This window comes from Neoarius graeffei, chromosome 21 (assembly GCF_027579695.1).
Source record: "Neoarius graeffei isolate fNeoGra1 chromosome 21, fNeoGra1.pri, whole genome shotgun sequence".
NCBI classification, from domain to species: Eukaryota; Metazoa; Chordata; class Actinopteri; order Siluriformes; family Ariidae; genus Neoarius; species Neoarius graeffei.
Window position 1 is genome coordinate 44128335 of NC_083589.1, and position 25000 is coordinate 44153334.

General features: G+C 41.8%; 1 protein-coding gene across 2 annotated transcripts in view; it reads right to left on the reverse strand.

The window, feature by feature from the left end:
* The window catches only part of tmem168a (transmembrane protein 168a), a 38831-nt gene that overhangs the window by 5415 nt on the left and 8416 nt on the right, over positions 1 to 25000 (reverse strand). For both annotated transcript variants that reach the window (XM_060903192.1, XM_060903191.1), the window contains exons 3-4: positions 12902 to 13044; positions 240 to 514 (exon numbers count right to left, since the gene is read on the reverse strand). In XM_060903192.1, coding sequence (XP_060759175.1) covers positions 240 to 514; positions 12902 to 13044 — 418 coding nt within the window. The remainder of the gene's footprint in view (positions 1 to 239; positions 515 to 12901; positions 13045 to 25000) is intronic.

Here is a 25000-nt window from a genome sequence, read left to right on the forward strand (position 1 = left end):
TAAAAAAAAAAAAAAACAAGGTGTATAATAAGGTTATTACTTGTATTTATAACACTGATATCATCTGTGAATGGTGTAACATAAATAACATTACCAAATGCTTGGTAATGAAACTTTCAGTATACACAAGTTAGACATTTTTAAAGCTTTTTTTTTTTTTTACATTTCTAGCACCAGATCAATGTAACCTGTAGTAATGCATTCTAAGCTGAATTTTCTAGCTCCCTACCCTGACTGACCTGTAAGAGCCCAATCTCCTGTGGCCAAGGTGTGTCCGCTGTAGTAGATGAGGTAGTTGTCGTGCCGGGGACCATCGGCAGTGCGCAGCTCCAGGAAAGAGCGCAGTTTGGTCTGGATTTGGTCCAGGCTCAGTCTGCTGGTGGAGTAGTCACAGCCAAATGTCTGGATTAGGTGGTGCGAGAAAAGACGCTGGACAGCATTGAGTGTTGAAGTGGAGCGTAGGTTCATCTCCTGCACCTGCTCTGGAGGAAGCAAAACCGGCTGACCATCCACACTGTTCAGGCAGAGAGGAGGAGAAAGAAAGGAATAAGAAAGGATGAAGGACATGAATGCGTATGAGATCAAGAAGGGGAAGAGGAAGGAGATGAGAAGTGTAGAAAAATAAACAGAACCCTAGGCTTAGCTAGCGAGCCGTGCAGCCGTGTTTTACATGGCCAATTCTCAAAAAAATACGGCCATAAATCCCCAAACACGGCCTATAAATTTTATACTAATCCGTGCTAACCGAAATTTTGTTGCTTTGTGCATTTCTGTAGACATTTTTGTCGACGGTCAGAGGTTTCCTGGGGCGTGCATGCTTTCCATATATGAAGTTAAATCGAGAAAATCAAATTTACCACCAAACATGCAGACTTTGAAACGAGGCTTGAATGGAAGCAAAATACTACGAGTTTTGAGAGCTTTTCCGGTGAAGCTTGGCAGGTTTAGAAGGAGTAGGTCATGTATTTAGATAAATATCTTCGCGAGTTTATCATACAAGCATGATAAACATATTGACAGAAACTTTACACTTTCCTATGTGCCCACTGCCAAATAATATTACAGGTTTTTAAATTACCTACACTACCGTTCAAAAGTTTGGGGTCACTTTGAAATGTCCTTATTTTTGAAAGAAAAGCACTGTTCTTTTCAATGAAGATCACTTTAAACTAATCAGAAATACACTCTATACATTGCTAATGTGGTAAATGACTATTCTAGCTGCAAATGTCTGGTTTTTGGTGCAATATCTCCATAGGTGTATAGAGGCCCATTTCCAGCAACTATCACTACGTTCACACTGCAAGGCTTAATGCTCAATTCCGATTTTTTTGTGAAATCCGATTTTTTTGTGAGGTCGTTCACATTAACAAATATATGCGACTTGTATGTGATCCTCAGTATGAACGAAAAGCGACCTAAAAGTGTTCCGCATGCGCATTGCAGGATACGACGACGTCACACGCAGTGAGCATGGCCAGTGTTTACGGAAGTAATCTAAAGTTTCCTGTGTCTGACAGTAGCCAGCATGGAGTACCTGGCGATGATGCAGTTGTTGTTGCGACGGAGCCAGAACATGCACAATAGCCTGATGTTAAGGAGGAGGTTGAGAAGGAAGAGGGCAAGGGTTTTGGCTCAGGCGTTCTGCGGGGTAGTGACTGCAACCTCCGTTCAAAGGAACATCAAAGCCATGTTGTTGTAACTTTTTCTGAGAGACCCACCGCCTACTTTAGCGCAGAATAGTGACGCTTGTGGCTTGTTGATGACGTGTAAGTCGGATGAATGTGACCTGGCGGTTCAGACTGAAGTCGCATATGAAAAGATCGGATAGGAATCAGAATTAGGACCTAGGGCTGGGCGATATGGCTGAAATCTGTATCACGATATAAGTGTTTCATATTGGTCGATATCGATAATTATTGAAACATTTTATGACCTATTTAAAATAAGGACCAGGAGGGAACAATACTAAATTCAAACATTTATTTTAAACTTAAACTTCCTCTGACAGCCAATAAGCAAGGAATGTCAACACGCATGTTCAATGTTACGATCACAACAAAAACTGAGCAATTATCAATAATAAAGTGCTTAAAAAACTCGTGTTATAAAAACATGAGCAAAGTGTTAAATGTAAACATAGCAAAACCTGCTATGTGAGAAGGACTGTCATATTTTTAATTTTTTACTGCAAGTTTAGTGCAAAAAAAGTTCACCCTCTGGTGAATAACATTTAAAAACAAATAAAAATATGCAGTGCTTTATAAACATAAAAGAAATTGAGTGACACTGAGGTAGACTTAGACTATTCTTAAACTATTCAAGTATATTTTCATTGAAGGTTTAATAAAATAAAAATAGTGTTTTGTAAACATAGAAGAAATTAAAGTAAAACTGAGGTAGACTTAAGACTTTACATCTGTAACATCTGACCTTACTGACTTTATCCACAATTTCCTCACTCGTTCCGGCACTCATCTTTCTTTTCTTGGCCACGCTGTTTCTGGAAAAAAAATAAAAACACGACCACGAGACAACGAGATGGCGCAACCAAACGCAACTGTTACATGATTGGCTATCAGCATGTCACTCCCTATGCGTTGCTAGGCACCAGAGGACGAGTGCCTTTGCTCATGCAACCAAGCTTGCTTCGCAACAACAGTTGATTGAAAGCGGACCTAAACCAGAGAGGGCTCTGGCTAACGCTTGTTTCTTGAAAAAAAAAAAAAAATTCTATCGAACGCATTTTCTATTGATATCAAGTATGTGTCTATCGCGATACGTATCGTTATCATTTTATCGCCCAGCCCTATTAGGATCACATATCCAAACGGCCTGGGTCGGATTTGAAAAAAAACGGATCTGTGTCGTTCATATTGTCAATAAAAGATCGGATACAGGTCACATATGGGCGAAAAAATCGGATTTGAGTCACTTCAGCCTGCAGTGTGAACGTAGTGCATCACTCCAGTGTTCTAATGGTACAATGTGTTTGCTCATTGCCTCAAAAGGCTAATGGATGATTAGAAAACCCTTGTACAATCATGTTAGCACAGCTGAAAACAGTTGAGCTCTTTAGAGAAGCTATAAAACTGACCTTCCTTTGAGCAGATTGAGTTTCTGGAGCATCACATTTGTGGGGTCGATTAAATGCTCAAAATGGCCAGAAAAATGTCTTGACTATATTTTCTATTCATTTTACAACTTATGGTGGGAAATAAAAGTGTGACTTTTCATGGAAAACACAAAATTGTCTGGGTGACCCCAAACTTTTGAACGGTAGTGTAAATTAGATGAAACATAAAACTTGTTCCCTTCCTTAGTCACACCAGACTCGGCACGCTGAGAGCCCACTTCCACATTCATAAAAGACTGTTCTCATGGTAACGGCATGACAATCACTTTCACGCTTTCTGTTTTGGTTGGTTTCTCTTTCACTAAGATTTATATTATCTTAAATAGTACTTTCATAAACTACCATTATTATTGAATTGCTTACAGTATTTACATTTCAAGTAACTGCAGGAAAATTTCCTTTCATTTGTAACTTAATTTCACTTTTTTTTTTTAAACTCCTGTTTATTGCACTTTTTAACAGAATCAAAATGGACTCTGAACATTGTGATGTAACATTTGCATTATGTATATTTTGTAAAATCGAAACCTGTTAAAAAGGTATCATATTGCACCAAAAAAGATGAAATTTTCAAAAAAAATATCCCCCTGGTCGCGACCAAGTTACACTCCCTAATTTCAGGGGAAAAAAAAAAAAAAAACACACTCCCAACCTTCCCAATCCTGGCTAAGCCCCTGAATAGAACAGAAAACAGATCAGGGGAAAGAGGCAGAGAGTGTGCCAGATATTGACTATGGTCTTACATACATGTGAATACACAGGAAGACCCGCTCTGGAAAGTTCAATTATCCTTTCCGAAAAGAACAAAAAAAAAAGCCCTCAAACCTCATTCTGCGTCTTGCACTATACTTAGGCTCAAGGCTCTCATGACCCTTCTGCCCCTGTTCACTTGGACACAGCACCACTAAAAAAGACCATTAACCTGGGAAACCTTCCAGAGGAATATAATGGAAGTGTGGAACAGTGTTGTTATACAAGTGCTTGCTGAAGACTGAAATGGCAGACCTAAAACACACCGACCCGTGAAAACTACCTGGCTACGCGTTTGGCTATTCAAGTGAAAATGATTTCCTATCTACCATTTTGTTTTCCCCTGTCTATTTCATTTGGAGCGCAACTCTCTCTTGCGCTTTCCTTTCCTCTGTCCAATTTCAGTCGCACTTGATCTTTTCCACTGCTCATTCTCTACTCTTTAACGCTAATGAAACTCATTAATGAACACACTACAAGAGACACTTACTGAACGTAGCCATACCGAATTGTGTGAGCTATATTAGTTTTAGATGAGGTTTGATAAATGTGAGAAAAATTGCTCAAAAGTGCAGCGTGAATAGACAAGCTCAAAAAAAAAAAAAATTCTGCTTTTCTACGTTAATCCGATGCAAGAGGTGGTACTTGAAATTTTATCCGTAATTAAAATGAATAAATAAAGCTCCAATGTAGAATCTGCCAGAGATGAAAATGGCTAAAAGGAGCATATGCCAACATGGTCCTCTCGGTCTCTCTTCATGCTACATCCATCTGTCTGTCTCACTCTCCATTTCACGTCCTTTCTGCCTGCCTCAGCTCCCCGAGGAACCCTCATGATTGTAAAAACATGATCTGCACCCATCAGACAGGAGATTACACCCTGCTATATTCCCCTCATGTGCCAGCTCCCTGCTGAGGCCTGGCTCTCAGTGTGCTGGAATACTGAGCGTGATGGAGCCGTGGGGCTGCATCCTAATCAGCCTACTCACTCTTGTAGCTTCCCCTTATATTCAGGACACAGCTCTCCCTACACAGCCAGTATTAACCCATGTTTATTAATGGCTATTATTTTATTTTGCACTCCATTTACCATCACCTATTCAGGGACCCTGCAAAGTGCATTATTTTCGTATAATAGCATGGTCGGGAGTGTGTTATTACGTTTATACTACAGTGATTTGCCAACAATTGCAAACGTTTGATTTATTAATGAATGACAGTCACACATTTTAATGGTATACAGTTAGATTTAAATGTTGTGGAACATCTGAGAAACGAGTTAGTTCCTGTACTTACTTACGTTATACAGTAGTAACTGTGCTGATAAACTTCACAAAGCACTTACAACACAGACTCCTTCCATAAATATGTCTCATAACAAAAATCCACCACATCAGCAATTATAGGTTTTACTTTGTTAAACAGCATGCTTTTAAATCTGTTTATTACTCATCTTCGAGCGCGTCGATCGTCCACCGTACAAGTCGCTACGTATGAGCTGTTATTGTAGAAACAATAACATAACAACAAGCACGTTAAAGGGGACCTGAAGTCATTTTTAAACTTGCTTCATTTCTTAATTAACGTGTTATTCAATTACATTTTCAGTTTTAGTAACCTTATATCGTGACTTGTATTGGCAACTCACGCTACGTTCACACTGCAAGGCTTAATGCTCAATTCCGATTTTTTTGTGAAATCCGATTTTTTTGTGAGGTCGTTCACATTAAGAAATATATGCGACTTGTATGTGATCCTCAGTATGAACGAAAAGCGACCTAAAAGTGTTCCGCATGCGCATTGCAGGATACGACGACGTCACACGCAGTGAGCATGGCCAGTGTTTACGGAAGTAAAACCGCCCGGTTGCGGTATGACCCATCCAATCTAGCTTGAATAGCTGCATCCCCCCAAATGGAAATCAGCTCCCTAACCTCTGCGTCCTTCCATTGAGAAGATTCAGAACCTTCACAGCCCGAAGCGTCCCTCGCATTGATGTCATGCGCAGGGGCGCAGATACGTTTTTTGAACTGGGAGGGACAAAAAACTGGGGGGGACAAAGCTGCCAGCAAACCAACCCCAACCCCGATATGCCTGTCAAACTTGTTGTTAGTAACCATAGCAACCAAGCTCGAGCTCGCAACCTGTGCAGTCTGCGCAGCTCAACCAACCGAATATCAGTCTTTGTTTTGTTTTATGTGAGTTGTTGCAACTATGTATACACTGCTGTGCACCTCAATAAACCGAATGGTAATTAGTCTTTTGATTTTTCCGTGAGGTTTGCCTTATGCAAAGAAAGACAGCATAGACGTTTTTTCCTCCCTATAAGTGGGGGGGACCGAACGAGGTGAATTTAAATAGGACTCGTCCCACCCTCTATCTGCGCCCGTGATTATGCGCCATGTTGTTGTAACTTTTTTGAGAGACCCGCCGCCTACTTCAGCGCAGAATAGTGACGTTTGTGGCTTGTTGATGACGTGCAAGTCGGATGAATGCGACCTGGTGGTTCAGACTGAAGTCGCATATGAATAGAGCGGATAGGAATCGGAATTAGGACCACATATCCAAACGGCCTGGGTCGGATTTGAAAAAATCGGATCTGTGTCGTTCATATTGTCAATAAAAGATCGGATACAGGTCATATATGGGCGAAAAGATCAGATTTGAGTCACTTCAGCCTGCAGTGTGAATGTAGCCTCAGTGTTTCCCACAGACCAGGTAGCAATTTGTGGTGCTCCACTGTGCCGATGAGGGAATCGTGCGCGGTGGTGTCGTGGCGGTCGGTGGAGTCGGTCATTGGGGTGTATGCAAAGTGTTTACAGCGGGCGGTGTTCAAACACACAGTATTTTTCTTCAGAGTCACCTGCTGGGACTATTTTAAAGCTACAAGAAGCATTTGAGATTATTCAGTTCAATCTAAATTCTTTTAAGTTCTTTAAGAGAAGACAGCTAAAACAACTTTTACTAGAACCCTGCCTGGTTTCATTCCTCGACCCAACTTTACATTACAGGGCAGGCCATTAGTTTGCTGGGCTTGATGTTGGTGGCAAACCTCTCTTTTAAATTTATGAAAATTACTCACCAAAATTGAAGTTAAAGTTTAGTTTTTACCTTAGTTTTTTGCCTTTTTGGTGGCAATCTTTCAATCATTCTTCAGTTGACATTCAAGGGATAAATTGCAAAAAACAAGCTGGAGGTTTTTATTTTAAATATTGAACTCAACACTTACCTCAACCAATACTAAAATGAAATAAATATTATAATGTAACAACAAAATAATAATAAAATAGATAGCATCAACTAGGCATCCCCGCGAGTATAACATTTTATTTAGGCTAGTGGGAAATCCTTATTTATTGTGAATGTCAAGCCATTAATAACTTGCATGAATGCTGAAGCGGGATAAACGGGATAACGCAATAAGGCCGGTTCCTCACGTCAAGCTGCTACTGTATGCATCAAAATTGGTTTGTAGCCTGACTCAGTGATGTCCGTTTCATGTAAGCCAAGAAGGCTATGATAAAGCTCATCACGAGCACGACGTAGGCTACCTATTAAAAAAAGGGGTCGGAAGGCGAATCGGGAAGGCTGCGTTATTTTTAATTAACCTAACAGGCCTACTTGCAGTCCGGGTATATGCGCAACGGCAGGCATGTGTACACGCCTCTCCGTCTCTCTCACTCTCTCTGTGTGTGGGTGTGTGCGCGCGTGCGTGAACGAGACGAGCACTATGAACGGAACGATACGCAACGGAATTTTTTTTTTTCAAAATCGCGAGTCTGATTGTGTGGCGATAGGAATCCATTGTGTGGCGTTGCGCCACACAATGGTCTATGTATGGGAAACCCTGCAACTAATTGCAATTAAATATTATACTTATCGGCCTATTCGGTTTTTAGCCATGTTGAATGTAGTTCGTTTGGTCTACGGGCAGGTGTCGTTTATCCATGCGATCTTCACGAGACTTGTGCGAGACTTCGAAACGTGAAGTGTCAGCGCCGCCATTTTGAAAACTGTTTTCCAAACGAAATACTGCACAAAAACGAGTTTAAATGACGATTACTGCCTACTTTTTTCAAACTTTCCTGATTGCTATCAAAACAAACACAACTTCCAGCTTGATTACATCAGCATTCGAAAGAGGGCGTGCGCATCTTTTGACAACATTGACAGCCGTTGCCCTGTGTCTGAAATCGCTCCCTACTCACTATACAGGGCACTATATAGCGAGGACGCCATTTTGTAGTGCTGTCTGAAACCTTAGTGAGGATTATTTACACCCTATATAGTGCACTCAAAGTATCCCACAATGCATCACAAAAAGCAGCATACAACCAATGGTCACTAACTAAAGCAATATATCCCATCATGCATTGCGGTCATGCTGAAAGGAATCAAGTTAAAAGTCTCAAATTTGATTTAATAAAAGCCAGTGTTGCCTTTTATTAGAATAGAATTCGAAGATTAGAAGTAGTAAGTATTCAGCCTTGGTTAAAAAAAAAAAAACTGAAAGATGCAGGTACTTTGTATTGATTAATGTGGGAAGCACGCTCAGTATAATATGGATTTATCACAAAAATTAATGCACGTGTTGAATATTTTGAAAACCCACTAGCTGACTGATCCGGCACGTTTTAATTGTGCGACAGTAATGACGTAAATACCGGCGCGATGGACTAGTGTCCGAAAGCGTTTTTCCATTTTACCAATGAGCTCACTATATAGTCCTCTATACAATAATTCCCTATATAGGGAGTAGTGAACGAGCGAGTGATTTCAGACACAGGGTTTGATTTCTGCTGTACGTTTTACTTCCGTCCTACGATGTCTCGCACAGGTCTCAACGAATCTCGTTTACGTCCGTTGCTTTGACATACGGACTGATATATTACATAGCATGTTTCAAACACTCATAACTTGCTATAGCAGTGACAAAATGGCTATCAAAAATGCATTCCTGTATTTAATAAAAAGGAGATAAATATAATTTTGATAAAAAAAAATTGCCTCCCGTTCTCCTTTTATATTAACCTATCATTCCTTACAGCCAGTAATACTTTCCAAGCCATGCTGCTATGCAAAAATAACACACCCTCTGACCAATCAGAATCGAGAATTCAGCCATGCTGTGGTATAAAACCTAGAACAGATGATAAGTTAGTCAGTTAACACCCTTTAATGTAGACTGAAGTAAGCGAATGAGTATGTAATAATTCTGAAGCACATCATGTTTGCACCTTTGACAAAGTAAGCATGTCATTGGCCAAAGATCAGTTCGCCTATGAACTGTGGTGTTCGGTCATTACACACTTTTCCCCCTCTTGAAATGTTGAACAACAAGGTGACTGACTGTAGTAAACAAAGAGGTACATTTGCAGTCAGAGGTTTACATACACAGATGTGAATATCATCATAGACATGAATATTATGGCAATATTGGGCTTTCAACAATTTCTCTGAACTATTCTTTTTCTGTGGCAGAATGATTGTACAACATCTTTAATTAAAAACAAAAAAAACCCCAAGAATTTGGTGCACAGGTTTTCATTTATTTTGGGCTTTCGGAAAATCAACACAGTGTCAAAAATTTACATATGCCCACACAGATTATTAATTGAATGTCACTGAAAGTTCCAAAATGTCTTAACTTCCTGTTAGAGATCATGACTGACTGAGAAGCTGGTAGCTTCTCTGTGCTAGCATAAAAAGGGTTTGTTTGACAGCGCTCATTGGATTGACCAACACACATTACAGCGGGAAAGTCCAAGGAGCTCAGTGCAGATCTGATAGATTTAGGCTACATCCACACGACAACGAGATTTAAAAAATAAATAAATAAATAAATAAATAAATAAATAAATAAATAAATATATATATATATATATATATATATATATATATATCGCGTCCACATGGGCAACGGATCAGTAAAATATCAGGTACATATGGCAACGCAATGCTTGCTGAAAACGATGCAATACACATGCCACACCTCTAGGTGCGCTGTAAGACGGTCCCATCGGAGACACCACAACAATAGAAGGACGCATGCCCATAAACTTATGCGCGAGACTTCATAGTAGCCACAAAGTCAGAAAAATCTGTTCGTAAAATTACGTTATAATAACCAAATACAATGAAAAGTATTTTTCCAGTCTCACCTGTGAAAGGTAATCCCATGTGATCTCGTTTGGACGGCAAACCTGTTGGTACAGTTAAACGCAGCACATGAATGAGGCATCTTTATTCTCCGCTTTGACCCATCCAATATGGCGGCGAGGATGACGTATGATTCTACGCGGAAGGCAGCGTCTTTAATGGTCCGGAATAAATTGAATGCTACACGTTGATGGATTAATTTGTTCTTCTACGCCCTTTTTGAGGAATGTATTGTAGGACTTAAACCAACATCTGAAGAGGTGAGATCGCTCCTTTTTTTCCCTATTTTTGCTGGCGGGATTGACTCTCACTCCCTCTCTCTCACTTTGCACCATTACACAATAAATATTCACAGTGAAAATATTTTGTAAGCGCGTTTCATGAACCAAGTTATAGGATTTGTTGACAACTCGCATCGAGTTCGTTACACTTCTACCCGGCGTGAAGCACATGTGGTTGTGACGTCATCGTAAACAAATCCGTTCTACTCATCCAGACGACTTCGCAACGGCGCCGTTGCCAGATCTTTCCACTTTGGAACCCGTTCTCAAAAGATTTCGTTTTGGGGCACCCAAAACGCCGGTGCCGTGTGGACACCAGGCCGAAACGATAAATAATTTTATCAGATTCACCTGAATCCGTTGCCGTGTGGACAGGGCCTTACACAACTCCAATGTCTCTTGGATCCTTTTCTAAACAACTGCAGATTCCAAGACCATCAGTTCAAACAACTGTATGTAAGTACAAGTTATTGGGAGGTACAACCACTTTGTCAAGCCACTTAACTGGAAAAAGACCCAAACAGTCCCCCTCAGCAAAGAGGAAATTGGTTCAGATGGTCAGGAACAACCCAGGAATCACCAGGGTACAGGTATGCCATTAACTGAAAGCTGCTGGAACACTGTCTACAGTCAAGCACATTTTATATGAATATGACCTGAGAGGCTGGTGTCCAAAAGAGAAGCGTCTGCCCTAAAATCAACAACTTCAAGCTCAACTCAAGTTTGCAACTGGCCACATGGACAAAGAAAAAGCCTTCTGGAGGAAAGGTTTTGTGGTCAAAGATCTGACCATAAATCACCAAAGGTACAGAGGAACACTGTACCAACTTCAGCATGGTGGTGGTAGCATCATGCTCTGGGGCTGTTTTGCTGCCAGTGGAACTGGTGCATTGCACAAAGTTGATGGAATCATGAAGGAGGGGGGCTACCTCAGAATTCTTAACCTTAAACCATCAGAAACTTGGACACAATTGCTGTATTCCAACAGGACAATGACCCCAAATACACATCAAAGCTGGTTGTGGAATGTATAAAGCAGGCTCACTTTAAGCTTAAAACAAGTCCTGGCCTCAAACCTATTGAAAACACGTGGACTGTGCTTAAAAGTCGTGTCCGTGCCAGGAAACGCACAAATTTAATTGAACACTACCAATTCTGTCAAGAAGAGTAATCAAATATCCAACCAGAACTCTGCTAGAAGCTTGTTGATGGCACTTGCTAAGGAACATTTAGCCAAATATTAGGTCTCCTGTATGTATATTTGACAGTGCTGCAGTCATGAAACCCAACATAAATTAATTGTGCACCAAATTCTTGGGCTTTTTTTTTTTTTTAAATTAAAGATGCATGTTGAACAATCGTTCTACAACAGAAAAAGAACAGCTCAAAGAAGTCACTGAAAGCCCGATATTACCATGACATTCATATCCATGTATGTAAACTTCTGACCGCTACTGTATGTGGGTATATAATGACTTTGTGCTGAAATTTAGCTAAATAACGCGCATCAGTATTTCCACTTACCAAGCATGCCAATTAACGTACCTTGTAAAAGCCATGCCATAAAAGCCATGCATCGGCTGCTGTGTATAGTTCAGTAAGTAGTGGGATTCAGAACGGACTACAGTTACAGCGTCAAGGTGGGTCGCATTATGCTTAAAAATTAGCAGCGTACCAAATTTTGTTTTTACGAAGAAGAGTCAATAATGACTAATGGCCCTTTTCCACTACCCTTTTTCAGCTCACTTCAGCTCGCTTCAGCCCGACACGGCTCGCGTTTCGACTATCTCAGAGCAGCACGACTCAGCTCGCTTCAGCCCTGCTTAGCACCCAAAACTCGCACCGTTTTGGAGTGGGGCTGAAGGGAGCCCAACCGAGCCGAGTGGGGCTAGGGGCGTGAGGAGACACTCCCCTGTGCACTGATTGGTGAGGAGGAGTGTCCTCACATGCCCACACACGCCCCGCGAGTACGCTGGGATCTGTAAACACTGTAAACCCGGAAGAAGAATAATTATGAATTACGAGAATTTCTGAAGCCTTATGCGCCTCGCCTCATCTATACGCTCTTGCCAGTATCTGTTCGCGGTGTCGGTGACAACAAGCCACAGCACCAAGACCAGCAACACTAACGACTCCATGTCCTCCATGTTTATTGTTTACTATCCAGGTTGTGAGACTACCACTTAAAAGCTCACTGATGTCACTGTTTGCGCCGCCTAACGACATCACGTGACGTCCACCCACTTTCGCTAACTCCACCCAATGTGTCCACCCACTTCCAGCCAGCACGGTTCAGCGCGGTTGTAGTCGAAATGCAACTCCAACAGCCCCGCTCAGCCCAACTCAGCACAGCACGGCACGGCTCAGCCCAACTCAGCCGCGTTTGTAGTGGAAAAGCGGCATTAGGGTTCCCCCCCCCCTTGTTCCAGGTGCCTGGGCTACTGATTTGTCCACAAGTGAAAATGTCCAAATGTCCCCCAAATCCACAGTGCAGAGTTAGTCAATATAGTTAACTATCCATATGATGTATATAAACCAAAGTAAAATACTTTGTGTATACATGTGGTATGTTTACCTGCAGTAACTGGTTGGAATAACCACTGCATAACCCACGCAGGTCCCTCCCAGACAGTTTCCCAACTCATGGAAGAGCCCGTGCACTGGAGACTCCAGTGAGAGCACCACCAGGAACATGCTCATGAAGAGTGCGTTAGTGAGCTGCCCAAAAAAAAAAAGCCAGTACATAAAAATTACATACATTTACAATTTGATTCTGTTTTACATTCCTGGAAAATGATGTGAAATTGTTTAACGCAATAAGGACAATAAACAAAACAGGATACACAAACCCACCGATCATAAAATCACACATGTTGAAATTTTTGGATCTGGTCAAATTCAGAACAGCACAAATAAATGTACAAAGCGAGAAATAATCTATTGCCAAAAAATATACAAGGAATGTTTAGTGAAAGAGAGGGGGGATATAATCTAAGGGGAGACCTAAATTTTAAAAAAACCAAAGGTTCAAACAAATATGAAAAGCATGTGCGTATCGAGCTGTGGGGTGACTTTATGGAACAGACTGGAGACAGAAATAAAACAAAGTGCAAATATAAATCTGTTCAAAAAAAAAAAAAGGGACAAAAAATATTTTTAAACAAGTACATGGAAGAGGAAGTATGTTAACAGAGGATGAGGGATAAATCTATAAATAGAATAGGGTTGATTGTTATATTAGAACTAACTTAGTATATGGTATATATTTATTTATGGGGATAGTTTATATATTTATATTTACAGGGATATGTATGTAGTATATATTTTTGTAATTATATATTTATATAGATATTCATGAAGTGTATATATGGTATATATTTTATATAGGTGTATTAATGTAGTTAGGATTTCAGGGTAGTTAAAGGGGAACAATAAAACACACATTAACGAACTTTATTCAAGACTTACAAAAGTTTTTTGTTCTAAGGTTGGAAAGTTGTAGTGTTTTGAAAGTAGCTCGAGCAAACTATTTCCGCAGTTTGAACAGCCCGCCATGATATTAATTTTATCCAATCAGAATGCACGTTCATTTTCTCTGCGTGACACTCATGACGTATGTATGTGCCCAGTTGTGTTGGCTCATTGAGGTTGGGAATAGCACGTGTGAATCGGAAAGTAGGATGAATTGTAAGTGATCGGCTACACAATGCCACAGTGTGTTGCTTTCGGGTGTAATAACAGGACCGATGGAAAGCATAACGATCCTCCAGACGTGTCTTTTCACTCGTTTCCACTGAAAAACACCAAGCGAGTTCGAGCTTTCTTCTCTTCTTTCGTCATCACCGGAGTCGAGAGTACCTCTCCTCGGTTCAAACTGGTACCCTTCTAAGCCATAGCCTGCTTGCAGTGTTTCTTGCGGGATCTCTTCGTATGATTCGACAGAGCTGTCGCTTTCACTTGATGTGCCCGACGCCATGAATACACGCTTCTCTCCTAGTGCAGTGGGTAGCGCTGACGTCACGGTCTTTTAAAAATGGTGACTCTTGTGCCGTTTAGCGTACCGACTATTATACTTACAATTACCAAGATATTTCGTTGTTTTCTAATATATAAATTTGATAGAATACTTAAGAGGGCGGCACGGTGGTGTAGTGGTTAGCGCTGTCGCCTCACAGCAAGAAGATCCGGGTTCGAGCCCCGTGGCCGGTGAGGGCCTTTCTGTGTGGAGTTTGCATGTTCTCCCCGTGTCCACATGGGTTTCCTCCGGGTGCTCCGGTTTCCCCCACAGTCCAAAGACATGCAGGTTAGGTTAACTGGTGACTCTAAATTGACCGTAGGTGTGAATGTGAGTGTGAATGGTTGTCTGTGTCTGTGTCAGCCCTGTGATGACCTGGCGACTTGTCCAGGGTGTACCCCGCCTTTCGCCTGTAGTCAGCTGGGATAGGCTCCAGCTTGCCTACGACCCTGTAGAACAGGATAAAGCGACTAGAGATAATGAGATGAGATGAGAATACGTTACTTTGTCACATCAGCAACTGTATATATTATATTTGGTACCCCTTTAAAAAGGGGGTGGGAAATTAAAAAAAGTATTGGACTTTTTCCCACTCCTTTTTTGAACAATGTGCAGCGTTTTGTAATGTCTTAGCTCTTTATGTTATTTTTTTTTAATTTCTCGTTTTCTTTCTTTTGTATGTACAAATAGTTACATACATTTTTTATACATGTTCGAAATAAATAAATTCATTCATTCATTCATTCATTCAACGTCAAACATGTAGCTTGGACATACTGTAACTCGATGAAATGACAGACAGGGGAAAAATGAAGAAAACCTTACACAGGGCAATCTGGATACGGATTAATCACATAATTCTCCTGTAAAGTAGCTGCTAACTCAGAAACTACGACTTCTCAGTTATACTCGGATGATGACCATGTAATCAGATCCAAAACTCTTTACACCTTCTTGTTTCCTGAGTGACGTATCTGTACTGAACATTTGCACTTGCATCACGGATCTCCCATGATGCTCTCCGATTTTGTTGTGCCCGCCGTCTATGTGGGATAGCGTCCCTGGCGGCTGAGAAGAGTACATTGGCGAACTGTAATTTTTCCCAAATATATCACGAATTGATTAATAGTGACAAGGTCAGATACAGGGAAAAGATAAAAGAATGTTCGGGGTGGATTCATACAGCAACGTTGGAGAGTATGAAGACGATGTACGGATGTGGCCGAGTGTGAATTACACAGACATCGTGAATTACCTAGTGTTAACTACTAGCTTTGTCACTGGGAAGCAGATGAAAGCATACGAAAGTTTAGCGCAAGTTTACTGTAAGGATCTAGTAGGTTCCTGATATGGGCAAATGTTGCACAGAACACAAAACAAACAAACAAAAAACATAATTATTGACGTCTTCTAAGGCAACATTTTACCGAGCTCAACTACTTACATTTTACTGGGGCTTTGTGCTATGCATTTGTAACTGCAATATAAATTGAAGTAGTTCATCCAAATCCTTGAATGAACTACTTGAGAAGCTGAACTGCTGGAAGGTTGGTCTTGAGAAAAAGAGCCTGAAAGTCAACATTGGGAAGACCAAAGTCATGATCTCTGGTAATGACCTAAACACACTTGCCCCTTTTCCACCAAAGCAGTTCCAGGGCTGGTTCGGGGCCAGTGCTTAGTTTGGAAACGGGTTTTCTGTTTCCACTGACAAACTGGCTCTGGGGCCAGAAAAACCGGTTCCAGGCTAGCACCAACTCTCTGCTGGGCCAGAGGAAAGAACCGCTTACGTCAGCGGGGGGGCGGAGTTGTTAAGACCAACAACATAAGACCGCCATTTTTAAGCAACGAGAAGCAACAACTGTACAAACGCGAAGTCATCCATTATTATTATTGTTGTTGTTGTTGCTGCTGCTTCTTCTTCTTCCGCGTTGTTTTTGCTTCGATATTCGCACCAAGGTTTATGCAAACGTAGCGACGCAACTGACGTATACAGCGACGTAACTGATGTATACAGCGACGTAATGGTGTGGCTTCCCTTAGCACCGCGAGCTATGGAAAAGCAAACTGGTTCTCAGCTGGCTCGCAAGTTGAACTGAGTTGTGAACCAGCACTGGCCCCGAACCAGCCCTGGAACTGATTTGGTAGAAAAGGGGTAACTGAGAATCTCTGGAAAATACCCTTGTGGTGTGTGCAGAAAAGGGGTTGGCCAGAATTCAATTTTCTGTAGTGGTTGCAAAATGTGGGTACACAAAAGATGTTCTGGTGTGCAGGGGAGGTTAGTTAAAAACCCAGATTACAAGTGTCAGCATTGTCTAGGAGGAGCTCAGCCGATTGATGCAAGACCATGCAGTGAGGTAATGTTGGCAGGTAGCAAACTAGAGGTCGTCGATAGCTTCGTATACCTTGGTGATGGTACCTGCCCAGGAGGTGGTTGTGAACTGGCAACGATGATCAGAACTCGTTCTGCTTGGGGAAAGTTTAGAGAGCTGCTGCCATTGTTAACCTGCAAAGCTGTCTCACTTCATACCCGTGGTCAACTATACAACAGTTATGTGCATAGCACCATGTTATACGGTTCTGAATGTTGGGCACTCCGAAGAGATGACCAAAAACGGCTTGAGTGTAATGAAAGAGCCATAGTGGGGTGGTTTAGCTCGAATATTCAAAAGGATTGTGCATTTTGTGATACAAGCATCAAATTTGGCACAAATGTACATTGATATATGGCGAACATTTTCAGATATTGAGCCACTCGGAATTCTCCCTTCATGTCCGCCATATTGGAATTCAAAATGGCCGCCATTTGAAATCTACATTTTCGATTATCTTTGGGTCTAATGCTGCTATTGACTCGATTCTGGTGTCTAAATGTATGTTTTGGGGGGCAAGGAATCCAATGGTAACAATCTGCATCGCATATTTTGTACCAATGAGCCGCCATATTGGATTTCAAAATGGCCGTTGTTTGAAATCTACATTTTCGATTATCTTTGGGTCTAATGCTGCTATTGACTCGATTCTGGTGTCCAAATGTATGTTTTGGGAGGAAAGAAATAAGAGACCACTTAAATCTTTTCTTAAATCAGCATCTCTGTGTACGGCAGCCATTTCATTCCAGTGTCAGTGCTGGGATTCCAACACATCTCATTTTACTTAATGAGGTATTGATTAGGTCATCACCTGCACCAAATATTATTTAATGAGGAAAAGTATAAAATCCACTGATGTGGTCATCACTATCCTCTTGCAATAGGACCAGTCTGGATGGCAAACACAGTGCTAGTATTACCTTAAATTTAATTGGAATATAAAAATATCTATTCTTCATGTAACAGTCCACAGAATGGAAACAACAGGGAAGTGAAGTTTAGGTCAGATAAGTGCAAATGTAGATTTCAAATGGCGGCCATTTTGAATTCCAATATGGCGGACATGAAGAGAGAATTCCGAGTGGCTCAATATCTGAAAATGTTCGCCATATGTCAATGTACATTTGTGCCAAATTTGGTGCTTGTATCACAAAATGCACAATAGGTTAGCTATGCTGCCCCACTACCATGCTTTTATGGATGTGCAATGTCAAAAGAGGAACACGAATTAGCACGTCCTCAACTAATTCGTGCTAACACGAATTAACACTGCCTTCAGATGCAGTCGTCTCCGTTGGTTTGGACACATCCAACGCAGTAATTCTTGGATCGACAGACGTACTACCTTGGAAGTTGAAGGAGCGAACAACCGTGGCCAACCTCGAAAAAGCTGGAAAGAATCTGTCTGTGCTGACTTGAAGCTACGGAATATTGCAGAGGAGGCAACTGAAGACCGTGCTGAATGGAGAGCTCTGCTGAAGACTGCTAGTCATACACACATCTGACGTGTCAACTGACTCAAAACCGATAGTGAGTGAGTGTAGCGCTTATATGTAGATCACATCTTTATATATATTTTGTCTATGGTTCACATAAACGGTAGAAATATCATTCCCTTTACGAAATGATCTGCACATACTCGTACATATTCATAGCTGGTCTCTTATGTCCGATCTGTTCAGATTTGCAAGCCACTGTCTCTGTCATCTACAGGTTAGATCTTCCATTTGGGGTCTTTCTTGCATTTTAACAGTGGGTAAACTAAACAATCTGACTCCAGCCTTAGCAGAGTTGTTTGAGCAGCCGATAACTGCGCAAATTTGCGGCATTTCGTATTAAGGTACTTGTTGCGATGCATGTGTTATTCCACAAAGATGGTGGACACGACTAAATCAGAGAGGGTCATGGGACACGTGACATGTGCAAAAGGTTTACGAGAAGACTCAAACCACATGTATTTGCATATGTCGGGGAAAAATGCATTTCCTTTCAGCCAGACCTGAAATCTGATTGTTGTAAATTGCATAATATGCAAATAAGCTCATCAAACCTGACGGTGTTTCCCAGACATTGACGAGACTATGGCGCCCCGCCATAGTCCAATTTGGGCCGCCATAGTCTCAGTCCGTGCCCACCTGCACGCACGGTGACACTGACGCACCCGGCCTGACACTGCGTGCGTTTCCTATCTGAGACAGTGTGAGGAGACAACTCTGATAAGCTACATCCTGTCTGCATCTACATGTTAAGGTAAGTTTATACAACTTTATGTAGCCTTTGACACGATTGAGAAGGTGACATTTAGGCTACGCTATTGTGCTTTATAGGCGTATGGAGACCGCACTGATGGATGACGTTAAGTGTATTGTTTCAGTAAAATGACTTTGTTTATTTCGTACTGGCAAACCTACCTTTTCTGTAAGGCAACAGTAGGCTATTTTGAGGCAATATTATACCCTGTCCACACTAGGGATTTTGTACCGATACGAAACTACTTTTGTACCGCAACACCTGTCCACACTAGCAACTATACCGGTACTGTAGCGGTATAACTGTATCGGTACGAAACCCACAAATGTATGGGTTTCGTACCGGTACAGTATCGGTACTGTAGCGCTTCGCTGTAGTGTGGACAGATGAAGCGGTTCTGTATCGATACAAATATAATGCGCATGCGCAAAGTCACACACCTCAATTGATGTCTTCGCTGAATAAAATAGTGAAGAACAGAGATTCGTCTGTTTCTTTCTCAACTGCCTCGCGCGTTTTATACGATTCGACTGAATAAATGACCACCAGAAATACAGACTGTACATTGACAACAAAAAGCACACACACGTTGTTTCATCCGTACGGAAGCCGAGAGGGGTAGTCTGACTAACGCGACTGCAAAGCTCTCCGAGCTATTGGTCTGGCCAAGATATTAAGCCCAACCGTTTCCCAGAGCCCGTGGTTGACCCGCCTCCCTGAAATGCCTCAGTTTGCTACTGGTCGAAGCCAGAAAAGGCTGTGACGAAGCTTAAACCAATCACATCACTCTTTCCTCTGACGTATGCGACGCGACGGGGCTAACTGGTAGATTAAACTCTTACTAAAGCTGGTCGGGAACAAGGCGAAAACGTCCTTCCTTTCAATAAATACCTCCAGGGCTGCTCTTTGCTCCGTTTTCAATGAGAACTTGCTCCATGTTTGTAATGTTTCTAGTGAATGAAGCGCTTCCGGCATAGATTCTATAAACAATCTATGGCTTCCGGTCGCAGTTCTACTACGTCAGTGCCTTGAACACGCCTCTACCCGGGGCCGTTGGAGATGCTCAAAGTTGATTGGTTCCCGATTTTTCGGGAGCTTGGAAGAGCTGGAGATAGCTTGCCTGGCCAGACTAAGCTCGCAACAGGCCCTCATGTTGCGTCACGCTTAGGATGGGCGGGCCCAGGCTACGAGAGAGGCCCTTCATATAATCCTTTTTTTTTTTATTCACCTTGTTATCCCGAGATAACAACATAATTAATTCAGGATCTCGAGAAAACAACACAACTAATTCGAGATCTCGAGAAAACAAAACCGTTATTTCGAGATCTCGAGAAAACAAAATTATTTCATGATCTCGAGTAAACAGCTGAGAAATAGTTCATTCAGGTGCGCCAAGAGACTTGTGATATGCTGACTTTGGGGCTATTTCTCATTCTGTATAGACGCAACTTTGGTCATTAGAATGTCTGGAATAATCGATCACATAATAAGGCAATATTTTGATCAGGGGTTGACACAGGGAGAGATTGCATTAAGTCTTTTAATAAGGGATAATTTCAAAATTAGTCCGCGGCACCTCCGCAGAAGACTGGCCCGGCTTCGTCTCTACCGACGGAGATACAGCGATCCAGCTGAGATCATGAAATAATTGTTTTGTTTTCTCGAGATCTCGAAATAACGGATGCCATATATTCTCGGAAGGAAGTTACTCGGTAACCACGGAAACATTTCGCGCACGCGCATTTCAACTACCGTGAAAGAAAACCGCAAACATTTCTCGCTAGTGTGGACAGATGCACTAAACTGTACCGGTATACTTTGTATTGATACAGTTATACCACTTTCGTACCGGTATAAGTGTGAACACAGCATTAGTTAGCCCTACGTAGTTATCTAATTCGTCAAATTAACTTTATCATCCTACCAGGATCAGGTCGTTTCCAAATTCACCGGCGAAGTGCTTCTCGCTTGACACTGTATGTGCGCAGTCTATCCAAGTGATGGAGACGTGACGTGACAGCAGTGATAAACTAATCTAGGTCTGCATGTACGTGTTAAAAGGGAAAAGTAGTCTATTCTAACAGAGCGAACTTCGATGCCACTTTTGAGAATTAGTGCTAGTAGCCTTAACGCGATTTGTTACTGGTGAGACGGAAGACGTTAAATTATTTTTAGCCTTTTCTAATCGGCTACCTTCTAAAGGTGAAGCTATTAGGCCACATAATTAAGGGAATGTAATGTTAGTTACCTACTTAATTAAATTAACTTCTTGACTCGAATTTGATCGTTTTTGATTGATGTGACGTGAAGCTCAATTGGTGATCGTTTTTGATTCACCAGTGACGTGAATTTCAATTTACATTTACCCATTGTTTTTATGCTCAAATCCCACCCAAGTTCAATCTCGCTTTCACTTAATTAAATATTTCAGAGTGAGCTCTACAGTCACATGACGCATTGTAGTAACAAGTTGTTTGCCATTTTAGGTCAAAACAGACCTTCGTAGCAGACTGCAAGGAGAGCACCTGGCCGCCTGCTTGAGGATTTCCATTAATGGGCCACAACCAGAAGATATAAATTATGAAAGGGCACTCGAACTCTTTCTCAAAGCCAAGAAAAATCAAATGCACAAGTGCAGGGTGTGGTCTTTGTAAATACGGCAGGCATTTGTCAGGATCACTTCTGACATACAGCAGAGCTAGAAGTCCTTGTTTTGTAGGACTTTTTGTAGGAGTTCAGGGTGTGAAGTACTGTAGGATTTTTGGTTTGGTTGCTAATCTGTAATATGTTCTTCTTGTAGGACTGCCCTCTCTAGCAACATGCTAAAATAAAATACAAGGTGCATAACCAATACCAACGAATTTGTTCTTTGTTAGTCTTAGGGCCTCTGCATGCTCTTGCGACAAGGCTTTCGCAGATAGCTTTTCGCAGACCGTTGTAATTTATCGTTGAGCGGGGAGTAATAGGCGTGCGCGATGTTATTCACCGCCACAACGCAAGGGGGCGCGAAGTCGCTAGGAGTAGTTGGTGGGTGTGGTTAGTGGAGTGTTTATCCTCCGGTTACTTATAATGACTAGAACTGGAGTTGTATAGATGTACGTACTTCCTCACTTCCTCGATCAACCGCTCTTCGTGCTGCTCCATCTTCGCTCATGTTTTTAAAAATGGCGGTAGTGAAAACAAACCAAACCGGGAAAGTAGGGAAGCGGAAGTGCGTGTACAGTGGATGTAGAGTGGACCAATCAGAGCCCTCTTGTCTGCGACGCTGGCTGCGAGGCTTCTGCGGTGGTCACAATTTTTGGGAGGTGCGCGCAGAGCGTCTGCAAAGGGGGGGGGGGGCTACGCAGACGCCATCTGCGACGCCATCTGCAAGGACTGCGTTGTCAGCATAAATTGGCCTTTAGTTTAGTAGTATTAGTAGGCTAAACAACCCCCGCGCACCCCTGCAATTCAACCGGACACGCGTGCCACGCCCCCCATAGTCTCCAAAATTTCTGTGGGAAACACTGCCTGACCATTGTTTCTCATTTGTACTTTTTTTTTTTTTAACAATTTCTCTTTCTTAAAGGGCGTATCCTGGACCAATTTCGTGGTTTTTTTTTTATATATATATATGAAAGTATGTCCCTTTACACACTCATCCAGGAGGGTAATTTTGCACAAGGCCGTCTGTCTACAGCAGAAAAAAATAAAATAAAACGCGTCTGGAAAAATCCCAAGGGAGTCTGGAGCCAGATTCGTGACGTCACCTGCGGAAGCGCCAGCAGGCTGCGCGAGCTTGCACGGTTTCAGTGCACAGCCTGTGTAGACCAAGTTCAGCAGCTAGCGATTTTGCATTGAAATATGGAATTGTCACCTGAGCGCAATGTTACTTCACCTTTGGATGAAGAATATAATGAGATGTCAGAATTGGGGCTTCATCTGTTTGGATTTGATGATGATTCAAGTAGTGAAGACGACGGAGACAACACCAGGGACGTAAATAATACTGTCGTTTTCTTATAAACTGCTGCCCAATAATACAGCCTTTGGAAGTGGACAGTCGAGAGCAAGGCCTGGAATGACTCATTTTACAGCACATTATCTTAGCACTTACTAGTTCTCTGCTTTTGTCAAAAAAAGGTACTTCTGCCCAAGGTCTAACAGCCGGGTGTGCATGCTGTCCTCATTTCACACAAGAGAATCAGTAGGAAGAAGTGCACTACTCTGCCACTTACTCATCAACAACAGCAAGGATTAGTCATTATCCTTCTCATTAATCTTGTCATTAGTATGCTTGCTTGGATGAAACTTTACACATAGAGGCAAAGACATCTGGCGTCCTATTATCCAGTTGTCACCATAACTTTTTTTTTTTCCTAACCAAAAGAACAATTTCAGGGAGGAATCAAAATCACTTAATATGAAAAAAAGTTAAAATATCTTCCGATTCGTGGCTAGACGATAAAAAAACAGCCCTGGTCAAAAACAGAAACCCAACAGACTGCTTCGAGATCAGCGCGAACCCGGCGGCGGCCATATTGGAAGTCAAACGTCGCTGTGTCAGTGCATTGTTGTTGCTCAGCGAAACAAAATGCCGAATACGTGTGTCATTGTTGGCTGTAGTAGCCGGGGGGAAAAGGGGGGCAAAAGCTTCCACAGATTCCCTAAAGTCGTGACTAACCAGGGAATTGCAGCACAGGAGAAAAGCGAGCGGAGGAGACGACAGTGGCTGGCTGCCATTAACCGATCAAATTTAGGACAACTAGACTGTATCCGGATTTGTTCTGATCACTTTGTGACGGGTAGGTTAAATTGTCTTGAATTTCATAGTTACTAAAATAAATGTGATACAAACTATTATCTTTTCCATGTACTTTCAGCAATGATTAATGGATATATTTGTCACATTAGGTAGCTTATGTCTACTGCAGTGCATTGTTGCATCAAATGGCATTTAAGATCTAGGCCTAGTAATGTTTATGTACACATGCTGTTAGTACAAGTTACATACTCGGCCTACATTTTATTCACTGACTAAAATAATTGATAATTATGCGGCAACAAGCTGGGGTCAGCTTTCCATTCCTTCTCACTAACAGTGTATGGATCTACATTCCCAATGAAATGTACCTTCTCAGCATAACGCTCCCGTGCCTGCTTATCCAAACTTTCACAGTAGTGCTCCATCACTTCAGATGTCTAAATTCTTTAAAAAAAAAATCAAAGCTTCTAAGCCCTCTAACACGGAAACGAATCGGTGAAGGTGTACTCTGGAGCGAGTGACTTCCAAGATGGCCGCGCCGACCGCATGGTTACTATTTTTAGCATCACCTCGGAGCACTCTATACTGCGGTCTCAAAAGTAGCCGGTCACCGGCGGCAAATCACCGTCTGCGGCTTGTTATGCCACCGGCTATCGTCAGTCGAGTCACAAAATTTAATATTAAATATTTCTGACGGCAAAAAAAAGTTGTGAACGTAAATTCCATCCACTATGTTATGTATGTCCGTTGCCGCGTCAACTTTGTTTACATCCTCGACATGAGTGCAGCCATTACTGCCCCTTGTGCCATATGTAAGCCGTACTCTGATTGGCTTAGAGTGTTCCATGGACTGTGAATGGTTCATACCATCATGTGACTCACAAATGGCGACGAAGAGAGTTGCAAGCGGCTCCATGCTGGATGCGTGGCTAAAAAGGTCTAGAGGGAAAGGCAAGTACGTTTTGAACGCAAATTTATTGTCATTGTGTTGATATAGAAAAATACGTCTTAGTCCACCGTTTCTCAGCCTTGTTTAAGACATTATAATCGCAGATCGTAAAGTTGACTCTGCATTTGACAGCTGCTTGAAAAAACAAACTGCGTGCATAATAGGGCTGTGCGATGTCCCCTTAATTGGCATCGACGATGTTTACAGTGCAAACATCGTGATGGAGGATCATATCGGGGGGGGGGGGGGATTTTAATACCACATTATAAAATATTTTATTATTATTATTATTATTATTATAAGTATTACTCATCTGAGGCTTTGGCATGTAAAGAAAAAAAATGCCA